Source organism: Drosophila takahashii, chromosome 3L, assembly GCF_030179915.1.
Source record: "Drosophila takahashii strain IR98-3 E-12201 chromosome 3L, DtakHiC1v2, whole genome shotgun sequence".
NCBI classification, from domain to species: domain Eukaryota; kingdom Metazoa; phylum Arthropoda; class Insecta; order Diptera; family Drosophilidae; genus Drosophila; species Drosophila takahashii.
In genome coordinates this window covers 10,376,201-10,393,206 of record NC_091680.1, presented here as the reverse complement: position 1 = coordinate 10,393,206, position 17,006 = coordinate 10,376,201, and the positions used below count along the sequence as shown (strand labels likewise).

The following is a 17,006-nucleotide window of genomic DNA, read 5'->3' as shown; positions in this document are numbered from 1 at the left end:
GGCGAATAAATAATAATATCCCAATCATTATAGTTGTTCATTACGTTTTATTAAAATCCGTTTCGTTCATGTATTTATATATATGTGTGTGAATCGTGTGAGGGCCGAGATGTTCACATCTAAACTGAATACATTGCCTTCCGTTGCACTAATGCTAGAAAAATACAAGTTGTATGATCCGCTAAATATTGTTAGTTAAAGGTTTTTGTGTTTATAGGGGGGTTTCTCTAATTGCCAACCGGGCAACATGTTGGACATGCGCAGCTCCTTGTGCCCCAGAGGTTGGTTTGAATACTCGTGGAGAGATAATAGTTGGTTATAGTTAAGTGTTAAGTGTTTTTATCTTGAGAGAAATTGTAATATTAGTAGCCGACTACGTGTATATAAACTATTTTAGGCGCTTCCAGAGCCCGAGCCGCCGGCGCCCTCCTTCTTGGCCACCTTCTCATCGGAGCCGGTCTCGTCGATGTCATTGGACTCTCCGGTCTCCCCGCCGGGCGGCCCACCAGCCTTGCCCGACGACCTGCGACGCTTGCGGTTGATGCGCCACGGACGCATGGGAAACTTCATGGCCGGCAGCGGCTCCATGCCGAGCACCTTGTAGATCTGCCGGAAGGCAATGTAGCGCAGGAACAGCTGGGCCGACACGGTGAGATCCTCCCGCTCCTGTTTGGTCAAGTCGAGCAGGGCGTCTGTGGGATCCTTCTCGCAGGGATCCAGCAGGCCGGGACCATTGATCAAAAAGCCCGAGGACAGAGCCTCCATAATGCGGCGCATGCAGTCGCCGGGTGAGATGGGAAAGCCGGCCGAGGAGATCACCTTTTCGACGAGCAGCTCCAACGACCACTGGGGCAGCGCCTGCCAGGAGGCCACGCGCTGGCACAAGTCCCTAAGGATGCGAATGACCATGACGCACGACTGGAGGCCAGTGGCGCGAGCCTGGAACCACTTGGCATGCCGCAAGTCAGCCAGGGCCTGTATAGAAAATAAATTTAATTAGTTGGATGTCTATTTATTTTATTTATTTATTTATATAAAGCAAACTTAAAGTTATAACTATAAGCTAACTAAGATTAAGAGCTCTAGCAGCTAAGGCCTTCAGTAGAGTCCTGCATGAGTATACTTGAAAGTCAATTTTTAAAATCAGTTAACTTGGAGCACTTTTTTTCATTTGATTTTTTCATAAAGAAAAACAAGTGATTTAATATAAAATAAATAGATATAAAATAATTTCGAAACGTAAATAATTTGCTTAGTAATTTTATCACTCCCACTCACTTTTATTCTGTGCTTGTATCACTTGTTTTTCCTTACGAGAAATCAAGTGAAACAAGTGATTCAAGTTAACTCACGAATTAGATACATTATTATTTAATATTTGAATTAAGATTTTGAACTTAATTTGGGATTTTTCAAGGAATGAGATGATGATGGATGTCTTTTTCAATTAAATTCAAGGGGATACTTACACGCAGACACGGCTCACGGGCCAAGTATTCAGCATCGCCCTCGCCATCCTCGCTGGTCGACGGGTCTCCTGGATTGGTGTCGCGCAGCAGGGGCGAAGTGAGGGTTATCTTGACCGAAACAGCCTCATCCAGCACGATCAAAGCCGCCTCCTCGGCGTTGACCTCCACGCGATAATTGACCTGAATGTCGCCTGAAAACAAGAGAGCAAAGGAGAAAAACCAAATGTCACTAAAGGCTTCTCAAAAATATATCATAAATAACATCGAAATACTAGATTCGACTTGGAAAAAGAGACAAACATTGTGGGTGAAGCAAAATTCCAGTGTGGGCCCGCAAAATGCACGAAAAATAGTGATTAGCAACAATAGAATAGTATTGTTGAAATGGGGACTTGATGCACGGTATTGTATATATATGAAAGGCACAAATAATGTTTGTTTCTTCCCACGATCCTCGTATTCGCTCGGTTCCCTTCCCAGCAAACAGGGGATTCGTTCGACTTGCGTGCTGGGATCGGTATCGGTTTTCGGTATTGGTATCGGTATCTCCGCTTTTTCGGGGTCTCGTAAACGGAATTGCAAGCTCGAGAATTCGGATTCGGACTCGGCGTCATCCACCCGTTGCAATTCCACTTAGAGCGCGCACTCTTTTCTGTATTCTACTGAATTTCGACTTGAATTAACGGAATTATATTGTTTGGATTGTTGGTTAGTTTAGTTTGTTCTCCATGTAATATATTCTATATATATTTTCAATATTGGACAATCAAGCTTGATACACACAATTCGGCCGCTTGGACATATATATGTATACGAGTTATTATATTGTATAGATATATTTGCTTGGGTTTCGAGTGAAAGACGAAGCGCCTCGAGGATTAGCGCTGCAATTTTGGGCTCAAGCACTGGCAATCGCGTCTCGTGTGTGGATCAATCGCATTGCTTCTTGGCGTCTTGTTGTCTTGGTCAACTTCAAAGGCCAGGCCATGCCATCAAAGGACTTTATTTACACAAAGTTTCATCCGGAAACGGGGAGCGAAGCGCAGTAAACTTTGTATAAATATATTCCTTTGGTTCGAAATTCGAATTTCAGTTGGTTAAGAGTTTTTGTTTTGATTTTGATTTGGTTTGTTCATCAAGGACACCACTGCTGGGCTGAACTTGTGGCACCGAGTCCGCGCTTGTTACCGTGACGATCCGTTGCTGATTGGTGGTGATCTGATCGGAGTGGAGTGGAGTAGCAGCAGGAGGAGCAACCTGGGAGGGCTGAGAGCTACGGCTACAGACGGCTAACTGAACGACACACGCTAGTCTCTAGTCACTAGACTCTCTAGACTCACAGAGCTTCAAGGCTCGAGGCTCGAAACTTATCCTGCAGAGAGAGAAGCTGAAAACGGCAAATACGTTTTTATTCGCAATTAGTTGCTATGTTGGCTGGGGGCGTTGGGCGCGGTTTGGCGGTTGGGCGTGGCAATCATATATCCACCGCAACAACAGGGCTCAACTCAAGTTGTCCTAGTTTCTATGTACAATAATTTTAGTTAATTTAATTTGTTTTGATTTGATTTAGTTTTTTGCTGACTTTTTCCACACAAATTGCCCGTCGAAGGTGAACGTAATGAATAGCGAATGTGAGTTGCGTTCATCTAGCATCTTTAGCGCTCCGAAAATCGTTTTTTTTTTCTTTTCATTTCATTTTATTTGGCCAAATTCACCCGCTCTGGGTCAGCATGAAATTGGCCAAGCTAAGAACGTGTTATATTTCGTTTTTTTGATTATGATTCAGTGATTTTCTCGACCTTATAGCCGCTTTGATCACTCAAGCCATTTCTCTGGAAAAAGTTTTCATCTGTTTTGTGTTCCTCTCAATGGGACAACCGAAATGTGATTCAAGAATAGTGCTTTGCAAAGGCTACGTCTCTTCTAACTTACCTGCCACCTCCTTGAGTTTGTCGGGCAGCACATTGGCCACACGCTGCAGGAGACCCGCCGTTGGCTTCTCCGCACAGAGGACGACCAGCTCGACGGCATTGTCGCCGTGGAGGAGTAGGCCCTTGGCCAGGTAACCCACTCGCATCACTCCCTTCAGAATGCGCACCACATTGCCACCGTTGTCGGCGTCCTTGTGGAACGAGAAGATCTGGTTGTCGCGTCCATCCTTCTCCGACGGCTTGTCGGTCTTATCCTTCTTGTTGGCCGCTCCGGCATCGCTGGGCTGCTCAGCCAGGGCATCAGAGACCAGTTTCAAGGCCCGTTCAGTGTGCGAAACGATGCGCTGGATGGTCTGCAGCTCCTCCTCCTTCGGATAAATCTCAGCGTGACGCGCGATGGCATGGCGATCGTCGGTGCTCTCCGGGCGACGCACATTTCCGCCGGGCATCATGCCAAAGTGCGGCGGCGGTCCATTGCCCATGCGACCAAAGCGCTGGGCACCTGCAAAGATAATTTCAAAAATATTTATTAATCAGCCATGATCTCAATTTATTTTCCAAATAGTAATAAAGTTTACGGAATTAATTATAACTTGAAAAACATATCTATGTCTATAATTTTAAAGCATAAAAAAGGTTGAAAGCTTAAGGGTTTGTTTTCTTTATATACAAAAAAAAGGTGATAATTATCTAGCACCATAAGTTAAACAAACAGATTAATAAAACTTGGACAAAGTGATTATAATTACGATTATACTTAACTTTAAGTTAGCCTTATTAAAAAATAAATAAATAAACAACATCAAAATCACATTAAAATCAATTATACAAGATTTGTAAATACTCGCATTTAGAAATAGGTCGATTTAATCACTAATCACTAAGATTTTTAAAAAATGTAAAAATATCATTTAATACATAAATGGCTTTAAAATCCCAAGTTTAAAACTATATGAAATATAACATAATAAATCTTTTGAATTGCATGTTATATGTACTAACTAAAAATGTATGCAAAATTTAAGACTTTTTTTTTACTTTACCTAAATTGATAGTCCCAACATAAAATTACGTAATTAAATCTTCTTGGGGGGTATAAAGCTATTACATATTTACGATTTCGATGGCAAATGATGCCATGTATTTCATCCGCATGTATTTCATTTTACAATATCAAAATCACATTAAAAGCAATTGTTCAAGACTTAGGGCTAGTACTCAACCCAACAAAAAGTCGTCCAAAACAAAAACTTCATATGAAACAAAATTTTTTGACGTTGTTTTTTTTTGAAGACTGTTTTTTTAACTTTAACTAAATGGATGAAGCCCCAAGATAAAATTACGTAATTAAACCATCTTCTTGAAGGTATAAATCTATTAAATATTTATCATTTCCATTGCAAATGATGCCCTGGATTTCATCCACAGGGGTGGTTTCAAACTAGAGCACTGACCCACCCCAAAGAAAAGTGAACTCACCGCCGAAACTGCGGGACATCCAGTTGTTGTAGTCATACTCCTCGTTGTACTGCCGGTTGCGCTGCTCCTCCCAGTAGCTGCCGTCATGATCGTCGCCGCCGCGATGCGAGGACATCATGGCCCTATTAGCACGGGCCTCGGCCAGGCGACGCTGGCGCGGAGTGGGCTTGAAGTCCACCACCAGATCGGGCTGCACCTTGCGCTTGTACTGCAGTCGATGGCGGCGGCCCTTCATGTGCATCTCTTTGGCATTGGGGTCGTTGAACTTGCAGTCGCAGAGCTTGCAGTTGAAGCTCAGTATCTTGCCCTCCTCGTCCTTGACCTCCTCGATATACTCGCCGCCCACGGGCTTAATGTTGTCCGTATTCTCGCCCAGCGAATCGTCTAGGTTATCATCCAGGTCTCCGGCTGCATCGCTTTCGTTCGAGCCGCCCGCCTCAGTCTTGCCGGCGGCGCCAGCAGCTCCTGCCGCTCCTGCTGCTCCTCCTCCCGATCCGCCAGCAGCGGCGGGCACAAAGTTAATCTTGCCCATCTTCTTCGGTTCCTCCGACGGAATCGGTTTACCCAGCTTCTGGTGCAGCTTCACCACCTTCTGGTGCTTGGCTCCGCGCACATGGGCGGCATATGCATCCGTCCCAGTGCAGGTAACATCGCACAGCTCGCAATGATAGTTATTGCCGCGATTCTGCGTGGTACTGGTGGCGCTGGCGGACATCTTGAGCGAGGCCTCGCGCTTCTTGTGCTTCTGTCCCTCCAGATGCTCCCGGTAGGTCTGCGGTCCGGCGCACGAGATCTTGCAGACCTCGCAGTAGTGCAGCTGCTGTGGACGCGGCGGTGCCTTCGGTCGCATGCCTCTCAAGGCGCCAGGAGCACCTGGTATAGTGGGTCCCATCTTGCGCTGATACCAGTTGTTGGCACCGCCATTTGGCTTCTGGTTGGGATTGCCTTGATGCTGCTGGGCCACATACATGCTGGCCGCATTGTAGAGAGCGGTATCGTAGCCGCTGTACTGGTTGCTCGGCTGCGGGGGTGCCGAGTTGGGTGGCTTGGGACCACCACCGCCATTGGATGACTTGTCCATCTTGCCCTTGATTTGATTCTTCACGGGAGGCGCCGAATAGTGCGTCTTGCTGACCGAGGAGGCGGCTGTCGAACCGGAGGCGTTGTAGCTGGCCGACGATTGCTGATAGAATGTCTTGGTGGCGTCGTACGATTGCATGGCACTGCGGTAGTCGCCATAGCCGCCGCCGCCGTAGCCACCGGATCCCGAGGAGGCGCCTGCGCCCGCTCCACCGCCGCCGCCACCACCCCCCTGGTAGCCACCGGCGGCCACGGCGGCGTTCTGATAGGCGGCCGCATTCGCGTAGGTGGCATTGGTTACCGCCGGGTACGAAACCTGGCCCGTATTGTACTGGGTGCCGCCGTAGCTGAACCCGGCGTAGTTGTTGTTGGCCATTTTCGTCTGCTGCAATTAGGGAAATCGAATTTACCATTTCGGCATTTTACCCATTTTACTACTCACATTAGCTATCCTCTATCCGACTGCCTTGATATTTATGCGACTTCGATTCGGGAATTTATATGTGCTTTTCGCGTAATAGCCTGTTTATAGCTGTAAATGCAAAGTGGTCTTAGTCACGTCATGTTGGAAAAAGGAGAGCAGCGCTCCCCCCTCCCCTTCATCGCTTTTCTCTATCGATTTTTACCCTGCAACTTGGGACGCACTTTTCGCGTGTCTCGACCACATGCAAGCCCGCACACGTGGAGTAACCCTTTCTAGCGGCGGTTGCGGCACAAGTTGCACATGTTTCGGGGGGCACAGTTATTGCAAATTTAATTACCTGTATTCGGCGAAATGAAAATTTCCTTCTCGTGTATAATGCCTTCTTAAGTCTAGAGATGGGCGCGTGACGTCGTTAGTACCGGTAAAAAAGGGGGACAGGGTGGCAACTCTGCCGCTGCCGGCATTTCTAATTTTCACTTTCTACTGGGGATTACTGTACTGCCTTTGGGGAAACCCAATCGAAACAAAACATTTTTGATAATTTCTCTAATTTTAAAACAGTTTAAAACAGTCGACCGAAAGAGTTGCCACCTGGTTGCCGGCAGAGAAACATCGATAGGAAAAAGATAGATACATCGATTCGGATTAATCGTAAGTGTGCAATATCGTTACGTTTTGAACATGGTCTCACTAAAAGTGACGCCGAGTTAGCGGGCCCACACAGATAATATCGATAATAATATCGATAGTTTTCGGGATTATTTTTATGGTCTCACTAGAAACGCCGCGTCATTTTTGGTGCGTGTATCTGCTTAGCCGAGACACGAACCATTTCGCTGCGTCATTTTTGGTTCGTGTCTCCGCTTAGCCTAGACTCGAACCATTTCGCTGCGTCATTTTTGGTTCGTGTCTCCGCGCGTTTGCGTCTCCGCTAACCTAACATTAGGAGCGCTTACGTTTTGACGCAACGCTGGTGATGAGCAGTTTTAGGGGAAATATCGACATATCGACTGTTTGAGATTTTTTAGGGGAAAGCATTTTTTAGGGGAAATATCGACTGTTTGAGATTTTTTAGGGGAAAGCATTTTTTAGGGGAAATATCGACATATCGACTGTTTGGGATTTTTTAGGGGAAAGCAACACTGCAACACTGCTCCGACCTCGGCGGTCCGTAAACAATATTTACTCGGTTTTCGGCTAAATCGACGGGGAAACGCAACGGTAAATCGTTTAAAATGCGCCCCAGTGCCCCGAGTTTGAACGCAAAATGAATTGAAGTGAGTGCATCGGCCGCTCGGCCCCAAAAATTGTCCCCGACATCTGCAGGCTGTACAAAGCTGATACTGAAACACACACACACAGACGCGCATTCACGGACGTGGGTTTATGCCACCACCCGCTGGCCGCAAAGTAGAAATTACTAATACTACGGCTGGCACGATGCTCCATATTGCCACTGGAGGCAGCTAATATATATATGTTTTAAATGTTTTATCTGGTTGCAGTTTACACATAAAATAGGATTTTTTCCAACTCAAAAATATATTTAATTTAAAGTGCTCTAGTTAACAATTTAAACTTCCGCATTAACGAATATCACGAACTGCGCGGGTCCACCCGCATAAACGGCGAGCCTTGCCAGATCGCCCGCCATCTGGCAACGCCCGACTCCCTCGATTTTCGCTTTGCCTTGCACGCGCATTCGTGAAAATGGCGGCGTTCTGGCACCGTCGCTGCCAAATTTTTTGTACATCAAAATAATCAAAATAAAGCATTCTTCCAGTGCTCAACAATCAGTCCGTGCGAGCGCGCGCGTGTGTGTGTGTGCGCAGGAAAAACCGCCGATCGGGGAAAGTGTAGAAAAGGCCAGGGCATTGAGACACAAAGCAGCGAATTAGCGAAGATAACACACACGCGACGACGACGACGTCGGATGCGCCAGGAGAAAGGCAAAAGCAAAGGCAAAGGCGACGGCCAGCGCAGCACCAAGTCAGCGGAGCACCCGCTTTTCTGGCCAAGGTGAAGGCGATTGCCTACCTGCTTTTCCACCTACTTCTCTTCCTCGTATCGTATAAATACTAAAAGCGCCTCCCCTTGCCTTGCAGTTCGCACAGCATGCAAGAACTCCTCCTCCAGCAGCAGCAGCATTACAGGATGTGCGCCACTAGTTGATCGCAACAGGATCCCGCGCCCACACGTCCAAACGGAGAAGTCCGAGGAATAGAGACATAAACACAAAACACCCCACACACACAGCACGATGAACACCAGCCAGACAGCTGCCGGCAACCGCATCACCTTCACCAGCCAGCCGCTGCCCAATGGCACCATCAACATAGCCGGCAATCCCGGCGCCGTCATATCCACGGCCCAGCTGCCGAACACCACCACCATCAAGACCATACAGGCGGGCATCGGTGGTCAGCATCAGGGACTCCAGCAGGTCCATCATGTCCAGCAGCAGCAGCAGCAACAGCAGCAGGCGCAGCAGCAGCAGACGCAATCCGTAGGTGCCACCCAAACACAAACCCTAGTTATTAAATCCAACCACCATGCTGTCACCCTGCCGGCGGGTCTAGTCTCAAGTGCACCAGCAGGAATCGTAACCATGACCAAGACCATCAATCAGGTATCCACATCAAAGCTAAACCCGCTTCGGGCGCCAGGCGATCGCAAGTCGGGCGTATCACTCGTCCAATTCTGATCCTTATCCGAAACTTTCCCAACTCCTCGCTCGAATCGGATTGTAGTGGCCGCACACTCTTTGTATTTTATACTTTTATTACGCTTTCATCTATGGCTATCTCTGAAAATCCCAAATCCCAACTCAAAAGAGGTAAAACCCAGGCTCGAAACATTACTTTTTACAAATATCCTTTGAATATCATCCGAATATCATTTTGTGATTTTTGAAAATGTAATTTGCGTATCTAAAAATTCCAAATCCCTACTCAAATGAGGTAAAACCCAGGCTCGAAACATTACTTTTTACAAATATCCTTAAAATATCATCCGAATAATATTTTGTGATTTTTAAAAATTAGATTTGTGTATCATGGCTATTTCTGAAAATCCCAGATCCTTACTCAAATTAGGTAAAACCCAGTCTTGAAACATTACTTTTTAAAAATATATTCCAAATATCATTTTGTAATTTTTTAAAATTAAATTTGGTTATCATCTATTGCTATCTCTGAAAATCCCAGATTCTTACTCACATCAGGTAAAATCCAGGCTTGAAACATTACTCTCAAAATATTCTTAAAAAATCATTTTAAAAATTAGATTTCTGTATGGTCTATGACTATCTCTAAAAATTCCAAATCCTAACTCAAATGAGGTAGAATACATCCGAATATTATTTTGCGATTTTTAAAAATTAAATTTGTGTATCATCTATGGCTATCTCTTAAAAATTGCAAAGCCCTACTCAAATGAGGTAAAACCCAGGCTTGAAACATTACTTTTTTTTACAAATATCCTTAAAATATCATCCGAATATCATTTTGTGATTTTTTAAAATTTAATTTTTGTATTAAAGTTAATATTGTACATTTTACCATTCCATTGCCTTTCCTCTTAGTTTTACCTTTGCTGTTAAAGTGATAAATTATATTTTAAACACAAATGTTATATCTTCTGTTTATAAAATCGTAAACTACATATCGAATACACCCCAAACTATAAAATCCCTAACAAAATCCCCCATTGTTCCAACAAACGCAAGCACATTTTAGCTTATTTTATACAAGATCCACTCCATTGTATTTGTAGAACTATTGCTTTTTATGCTCGCTTCTTATAGAACCAACAGTAGTAGATCACACGCTTTTCAAATTTGGTCAGCACAGCAAGAATCGGCTAAAAACAGGGGTCCTCCGACGAGCGATAAACGCCAACTGCTGCATGTTGTAGGCCATTTTAGAATCCCGCAACCCCTCTCAATGCTTCCCCTGCCCCCAAAATAGACTTTGAGTGACGAGATAAGCTAGCGATCATCGATTGATTACGATTGACTAATGATAATGTTGTGTATTTCCCAGGCCGGTCAACCGCTGCTCAACTCGATGCTGCCGGCGGGCGTGGTGGTTGGCATGCGCCACCAGGCGCCGTCGCAGCAGCAGCAGAAGAATGTGCCCACCAATCCGCTCAGTCGTGTGGTGATCAACTCGCACATGGCGGGCGTCAGGCCGCAGAGTCCATCGGTGAGTATAAAGGGATATATAAAGAAGCTATTACTATGGTTGGTTGTGGTGGGTTCTTCTCTACTAACTCACAGAGCTCCCTAACCTAGCCACACACACTCCTCACAGACGAGAGCATGTGCACCATTCACAAGATTCACGCCACTCACCATCCATTATACACCATTCACCATGGTCCAGCAGATGAAAACCTAGTCTTCTCTCTCTACTTTTAGATAACTTTAAGCACACTTAATACGGGTCAGACCCCGGCGTTGTTGGTCAAGACGGACAACGGGTTCCAGCTGTTGCGCGTGGGCACGACGACGGGTCCGCCGACGGTGACACAGACCATAACCAACACCAGCAATAACAGCAACACGACAAGCACCACAAACCATCCCACGACCACACAGATTCGTCTGCAAACTGTGCCGGCTGCAGCTGTAAGTAGATACCAACAACAACAACATCAGCAGCAACAGCAACAACAGCAGCAATCGCAACAGCAGCAACAAGCAACCAGCACTACCGCCAGCACTAGCATTGCACTGCGCAAAACGATTGTCCGTACTTCATCCACAGTCCCATCCAGCAATAATAATAACAATAATAATAGTATTATCAATGCCACCACCACCACCAACACCACCACCACCACTACCAACAACAACAACAACAACAAACCCGCTACTAACCAGCAACAGCAGCAACAGAAGCTCCAACAGCAACAGCAGCAGCATTTGAAGGCCCAGCAGCAGCAGCAGCATAAACAGCAGCAACAGGCATCCGCTGCGGCTGCCGCTGCAGCAGCTGCCGCCAATGTGGCAGCCACCATAAAGATCAAGCAAAACGTAAAGAGAAGCCAGCAGGATATATCATTCTCCTACTCGAAATCTTTTTTTTTTTTTTGCTCTTCTCTCCTCTGTTCTCCTTTGTCTGTTATGCATTTGGATTTGATCTTCTTATTTATATATATATATACATATAACTACGCCTACGCTTCAGTTCGCGAACACTTCATTTTGATTTATCCAGAATATTATTCTTATATAAATTGCATATATAATACATATATATGTAAATGTACTGCATGCTGCGTTGTGTAACTGTCTGTGTATTTTCGATACTCCTTATTTCGATTCGATTTAGTTAAATGCGCTGTCCACGAGCTGCTGTTCCAGTCGAAACATCATTTAAGAGGACTGGCTATCGGGCTAACCAACGATGTGTGCTGGGCTGTTGTTTAATTCCTGTCAAATCCCTCCTTAAAAAGTAGTTTCTCTACCAAAATCCAGTAGAGTATTAAAACTCGAAACAAATTTTCCAAATTGTAATTGATAACCAAAATGTAAATGTTCTTAAGAGGTTGGTTTTTAGAAGAGTTTAGAAAAGTAATTAATTTTTTAAATCAATTTTACAGAATTGTATTTGATAACCATACTTTTTATCCGATAACTATAAATTTAAATGTTCTTAAGAGGTTGGTTTTTAGAAGAGTTATTAAGTAATATAACCATGATCTTAATTGTGTATTTTAAACGATATTTTTGAGCCTTTTATAAATTGTCTCGTATGTAAATCATCAATATCTTAAACTTAATTTAATTTGCAAATGCATTAATGGATTGATTTTAACAAATAGGTATTTTTGACGAGTATTTCTGAGCTATAACTCTGCTCTTAAGGGCATTCTACTGTAATCATCTCATTATCCATGCCCCAGCCATATAGCCCCGCCCTTTGCACACATATTTGGAGACCAGGACCCTTGAACCCTCCCATCCTGAATAAAAGAACCATCATCATCTTTATTCTGCTACATATATTATAATATTTTTAATAATTATTCTAACGCTTTTTGGTCTTAATTTTGCACTACTATATATGCTACATTTTTATTCAAACAATTTAATAACTAATTGATTATCTCCCCATTTAGTCTATGACCAACACGACGGCCACCAGCAACATTATTGTCAATTCGGTGGCCAGCAGTGGCTATGCGAACTCATCGCAGCCGCCGCACCTGACGCAATTGAATGCGCAGGCGCCGCACTTGCCGCAGATTACGCAGATCCAAACGATACCGGCCCAGCAATCCCAGCAGCAGCAGCAGGTGAACAACGTAAGCTCCGCGGGAGGAGTGGCGACGGCGGTGAGCAGCACGACGGCGGCGGCGACGACGACGCAGCAGGGCAATACCAAAGAAAAGTGTCGCAAGTTTCTAGCCAATTTAATCGAATTGTCGACACGGGAACCGAAGCCGGTGGAGAAGAATGTGCGCACCCTCATCCAGGAGTTGGTCAATGCGAATGTGGAGCCCGAGGAGTTTTGTGACCGCCTGGAGCGCTTGCTCAACGCCAGCCCGCAGCCATGTCTGATTGGATTCCTCAAGAAGAGTTTGCCCCTGCTCCGGCAGGCGCTGTACACCAAGGAGCTGGTAATCGAAGGCATCAAACCACCGCCGCAGCATGTGCTCGGCCTGGCCGGACTCTCTCAACAGCTGCCTGTAAGTCGAAAGAAAGGCTTTAGTATTTTATTTTGTTATTATAATTTCCGATTTACTGCAGAAAATTCAAGCGCAAATCCGTCCCATCGGTCCCAGCCAGACAACGACTATTGGACAGACGCAGGTGCGCATGATAACGCCGAATGCCTTGGGCGCGCCGCGACCCACCATTGGCCACACGACGATATCGAAGCAGCCGCCCAATATCCGGTTGCCCACGGCACCGCGACTCGTCAACACGGGAGGAATTCGCACCCAGATTCCATCGTTACAGGTGCCTGGACAGGCGGTAAGTGGATTTAACGTGCTACTAAATAAGTAGCTAGAAGATATTGTCCCACGTTGAAATTTGTAGGGATTTCTTTGTTATACCAAACTGCATTTTTTCTATTAGTCTTACCTAAATCGGAACGGTCGTTGTCCCGGAATTCATGAAGATCAAAAACTGTTCGTCTAATATAATTTAATGTGGAACAATGAAAGACTGCTTTGTTTTTTATTGTTTTATTAAATAATGCAGAAAGTAATGGAGGTCCCATGACGGAACTTTCAGGAGCCAACAAGAATAATGTATAGAATATATCTATATTCTATATATATTTATAAAGTTTAAAAATGCCGATTTGCAGAAAACCGCGAATGAAATATTTTCTTTAAGTTTGGACTATATTTTGCACTGGAACCATTATGGGTGTTATTTTTATCTAAAAGCTTGGCCAAAATTATAGTTTATGTTATGTTTATTTATTTTTTATCCCAAGTAATTTAAAATTGTAAATAAATAAAATAGATTTTTTTAAACTTTTTTAAAAATCTTTTTAAATGGTATGATAGCGTCAGAAAAATTAGATATCGTTTTGAGACCATGAAGAAAATCTCGATACGTTTCACAAAGAATCACTCATATATTGAAATTAAAGTTTTAAGACGGTTTTTTGTTCTTTCTAACTAATCAATACTATATATCTTTACAGAATATAGTGCAAATTCGTGGACCGCAGCATGCGCAGTTGCAGCGCACGGGATCGGTGCAAATCCGGGCCACCACCCGGCCTCCAAACAGTGTGCCCACCGCGAACAAACTCACTGCCGTCAAGGTGGGCCAGACGCAAATCAAAGCGATTACGCCCAGCCTGCACCCGCCCTCGCTGGCCGCCATCTCCGGCGGACCGCCGCCCACGCCCACGCTTTCCGTTTTGTCCACTCTAAACTCCGCCTCGACCACATCGCTGCCGATACCGTCGCTACCCACGGTCCACCTGCCGCCCGAGGCTCTTCGAGCCCGCGAGCAGATGCAGAACTCGCTGAACCACAACAACAATCACTTCGAAGCGAAGCTGGTGGAGATCAAGGCGCCGTCACTGCTGCCGCCGCACATGGAGCGCATCAACGCGTCGCTGACGCCGATTGGAGCCAAGACGATGGCGCGGCCGCCGCCAGCGATCAGCAAGACGATTGGTAAAAAGAAGCGAGACGCCATGGAAATGGACGCCAAGCTAAATACATCGAGCGGAGCGTCGGCCGCTGCGGCCAACTCGTTTTTCCAGCAGAGCTCCATGTCCTCGATGTACGGCGACGATGATATCAACGATGTGGCCGCCATGGGTGGCGTTAACCTGGCGGAGGAGTCGCAGCGCATACTCGGCTGCACGGAAAACATCGGCACGCAGATTCGTTCGTGCAAAGATGAAGTGTTTCTCAACCTGCCCGCCCTGCAAGCCCGGATACGGGCCATTACATCGGAGGCGGGACTGGACGAGCCGTCGCAGGATGTGGCCGTTCTGATATCGCACGCCTGCCAGGAGCGACTGAAGAATATTGTGGAGAAGTTGGCTGTGATAGCGGAGCACCGCATTGATGTCATCAAGGTGGGTGGCAAACTTTTCTAAAAGAAATTAATATTAAATAATTCATTCCAATAGTTGGATTCACGCTACGAGCCCGCCAAGGATGTGCGCGGTCAGATCAAGTTCCTGGAGGAGCTGGACAAGGCCGAGCAGAAGCGACACGAGGAGCTGGAGCGGGAGATGCTGCTGCGGGCAGCCAAGTCGAGGTCGCGCGTAGAGGATCCCGAGCAGGCCAAGATGAAGGCGAGGGTAGGATCGCAATCTCGAACGCCGTTCCCTGGAGCTCCATTTGCTCACGTCTTTCTCTTATTGTCTAGGCCAAGGAGATGCAGCGCGCCGAGATGGAGGAGCTGCGTCAGCGCGATGCCAATCTGACGGCGTTACAGGCGATTGGACCTCGGAAAAAGCTGAAGCTGGACGGCGAGACGGTCAGTGCGGGAGTGGTATGTTTACTAAAATCATTCTTAAAGAAATTAATTAAAATATATTTGATAAGAACGGCTATTAACTAAGTTGTGTTCTCAAACAAAAGGGTTCCAGTGGCGGCGGAGTGATGAGCAGTTCGGGATCTGCGCCAACGACGTTACGGCCGCGCATTAAGCGTGTCAACCTGCGCGACATGCTATTCTACATGGAGCAGGAGCGCGAATTCTGTCGCAGCTCCGTGCTGTTCAAGACATACCTCAAGTGATCGCTGCTGTTGCCCATCATCATTCGCACCGTGTTCTTCCCGCTGATTCTCCTACTCCGTGGACTGTCGTCGTCGTCGTTGTGTTTCCAGCTTTACGATTTCATCCATTTGCAATATTATTTAGCCTCAGATTTAACTGCGTCGCGTCTCCTCACCCCCTTTGTTGTTTCTTTTTAGTTAGGCGGCCCTATTTAGTTTCTATATTTACGTTTACACACTTAAACCCTAAATTCTAACCGTATTTGATTTAAGCCTAATTTAAAGCTCGTTTATTTCTCCCAATAAATTGTCTGTAAAACTTAAACCAAACCAATCCAAAAAAGAAAACCAGAGTAAAGTAACGAAAACGAAAAGAATAAAATAATAGAGAGGAATATTAAAGTAATGAGAACGCGCAGTCAGCGGGCGTTTGATTGTAATTTGTATCATAATGTTTGCATCAACTGCATTGACGGCCTTATCTAAACGATATAAACATAAATATTAATATTTAATTATTTAGCTTAGTTTGTTAAACGAAAACCAAGCATAATTTCTAGATGTTAAGTGAAAAGAGAGCGCGCGCGCCATAATATGAGAAATCGAAACCGAATTACAGATAGATGGTTTTTAAAACCCAGAGATCGAAACAAGTTCAGCAACAGCTAAAGCAAAATAAAACTCATCAAAAACAGAAGCGAAAAAATATCCATTTAAACATACATTGAATTAGTTATAGTTGTTTAAACAAAACGATGTAATTTTTAATTACCTATAATGTATAAACGGAAACCAATCGTTAGGCAAGACCACAACACAACAAATTGTAAATACATGCTAGGATACGATTTTTCTAATAGATAACTAGGTAAACGCAAACGTAATTAACGAATTCTCGATGGCTAGGAACGGAGGGAACGCAGACATCTTAGTACACCGAAGTAAAATATGTTTTAGTGGCGCTCGTTCATCCATTAAAGAACGCGGTTCACTAGGCTCCCCAAATCCCGCAAGCCCCCAATCCGACCCGGCCTACACACAAAATAGACAAATTTTATACAATTAGCCACATAAATCTTGTAAAATACAATCCCAAAAAAAAAACAAAAATATAACAAATAAATTGACAATTGATGTAATTCAGAAAAACTAAGCAAAAAGGAACAATTCAAAACAAATTCTTTGTGTGTACATTAAATTAATATGAAAAACAAAAAACAGGCAAACGCAACCGTAAACACAGCGCATAGTTTGGTAGGCATATAACTGAATATATATATATATATTATTATTATTATGTTTTACCATTAAGCAAAAAAAAAATAAAAGAAAAAATTCAGAAAACTTCAACTGAGCACGGGAAATTGTTAGTGGGCAGAATTTATCCAAGTGCGCAGTGTTTTCTTAAAC

The 17,006-nt window shown here is 44.8% G+C and overlaps 2 protein-coding genes and 1 long non-coding RNA gene across 16 annotated transcripts; 1 reads left to right on the top strand and 2 right to left on the bottom strand.

Moving 5' to 3' along the window:
* Positions 1-27: 27 nt before the first annotated feature.
* Zn72D (Zinc-finger protein 72D) lies at positions 28-6,879 on the bottom strand. Of its 5 annotated transcripts, none has more exons than XM_017160296.3 (6): positions 6,721-6,878; positions 6,402-6,491; positions 4,880-6,344; positions 3,402-3,902; positions 1,470-1,660; positions 28-975 (listed from the first exon to the last, which is right to left on the bottom strand). In XM_017160296.3, exons 3-6 carry the CDS (start codon positions 6,333-6,335, stop codon positions 394-396), a joined length of 2,730 nt encoding a protein of 909 aa, XP_017015785.2. In that variant the 5' UTR covers positions 6,336-6,344; positions 6,402-6,491; positions 6,721-6,878; the 3' UTR covers positions 28-393. The 5 variants fall into 5 exon arrangements, 4 of the variants coding, with proteins under 4 accessions (XP_017015785.2, XP_017015786.2, XP_017015787.2 ...); XM_017160297.3 differs by having other exon boundaries at positions 4,880-6,341; XM_017160298.3 differs by having other exon boundaries at positions 6,586-6,721.
* Positions 6,880-7,500: 621 nt separating this feature from the next.
* Positions 7,501-16,946, top strand: Taf4 (TBP-associated factor 4). 9 transcript variants are annotated; one of them, XM_070214308.1, is made up of 11 exons: positions 7,501-7,660; positions 8,156-8,402; positions 8,489-9,012; positions 10,427-10,588; positions 10,804-11,421; positions 12,510-13,079; positions 13,141-13,368; positions 14,054-14,947; positions 15,002-15,175; positions 15,244-15,369; positions 15,459-16,946. In XM_070214308.1, exons 3-11 carry the CDS (start codon positions 8,644-8,646, stop codon positions 15,615-15,617), a joined length of 3,300 nt encoding a protein of 1,099 aa, XP_070070409.1. In that variant the 5' UTR covers positions 7,501-7,660; positions 8,156-8,402; positions 8,489-8,643; the 3' UTR covers positions 15,618-16,946. The 9 variants fall into 9 exon arrangements, with proteins under 9 accessions (XP_070070409.1, XP_017015762.2, XP_070070410.1 ...); XM_070214309.1 differs by having other exon boundaries at positions 7,502-7,660; positions 8,167-8,402; XM_017160273.3 differs by lacking the exon at positions 8,156-8,402.
* Positions 12,378-13,574, bottom strand: LOC138912836 (uncharacterized). Of its 2 annotated transcripts, XR_011418404.1 has the most exons (3): positions 13,480-13,521; positions 13,136-13,401; positions 12,378-13,077 (listed from the first exon to the last, which is right to left on the bottom strand). It is a non-coding gene; the product is annotated as an uncharacterized lncRNA (long non-coding RNA). The 2 variants fall into 2 exon arrangements; XR_011418403.1 differs by lacking the exon at positions 13,136-13,401 and having other exon boundaries at positions 13,480-13,574.
* Positions 16,947-17,006: the final 60 nt, after the last annotated feature.

Coding starts and splice junctions, on each gene's coding strand:
- Taf4 (XM_017160273.3), top strand. CDS start 8,644: ATGAACACCAGCCAGACAGCTGCCGGCAACCGCATCACCTTCACCAGC. Junction 14,948..15,001: donor ACCGCATTGATGTCATCAAG/GTGGGTGGCAAA, acceptor TCATTCCAATAG/TTGGATTCACGCTACGAGCC. Junction 15,370..15,458: donor AGACGGTCAGTGCGGGAGTG/GTATGTTTACTA, acceptor CTCAAACAAAAG/GGTTCCAGTGGCGGCGGAGT.
- Zn72D (XM_017160296.3), bottom strand. CDS start 6,335: ATGGCCAACAACAACTACGCCGGGTTCAGCTACGGCGGCACCCAGTAC. Junction 3,903..4,879: donor GATGTCCCGCAGTTTCGGCG/GTGAGTTCACTT, acceptor TTATCTTTGCAG/GTGCCCAGCGCTTTGGTCGC. Junction 976..1,469: donor CCCGTGAGCCGTGTCTGCGT/GTAAGTATCCCC, acceptor TTTTCTATACAG/GCCCTGGCTGACTTGCGGCA.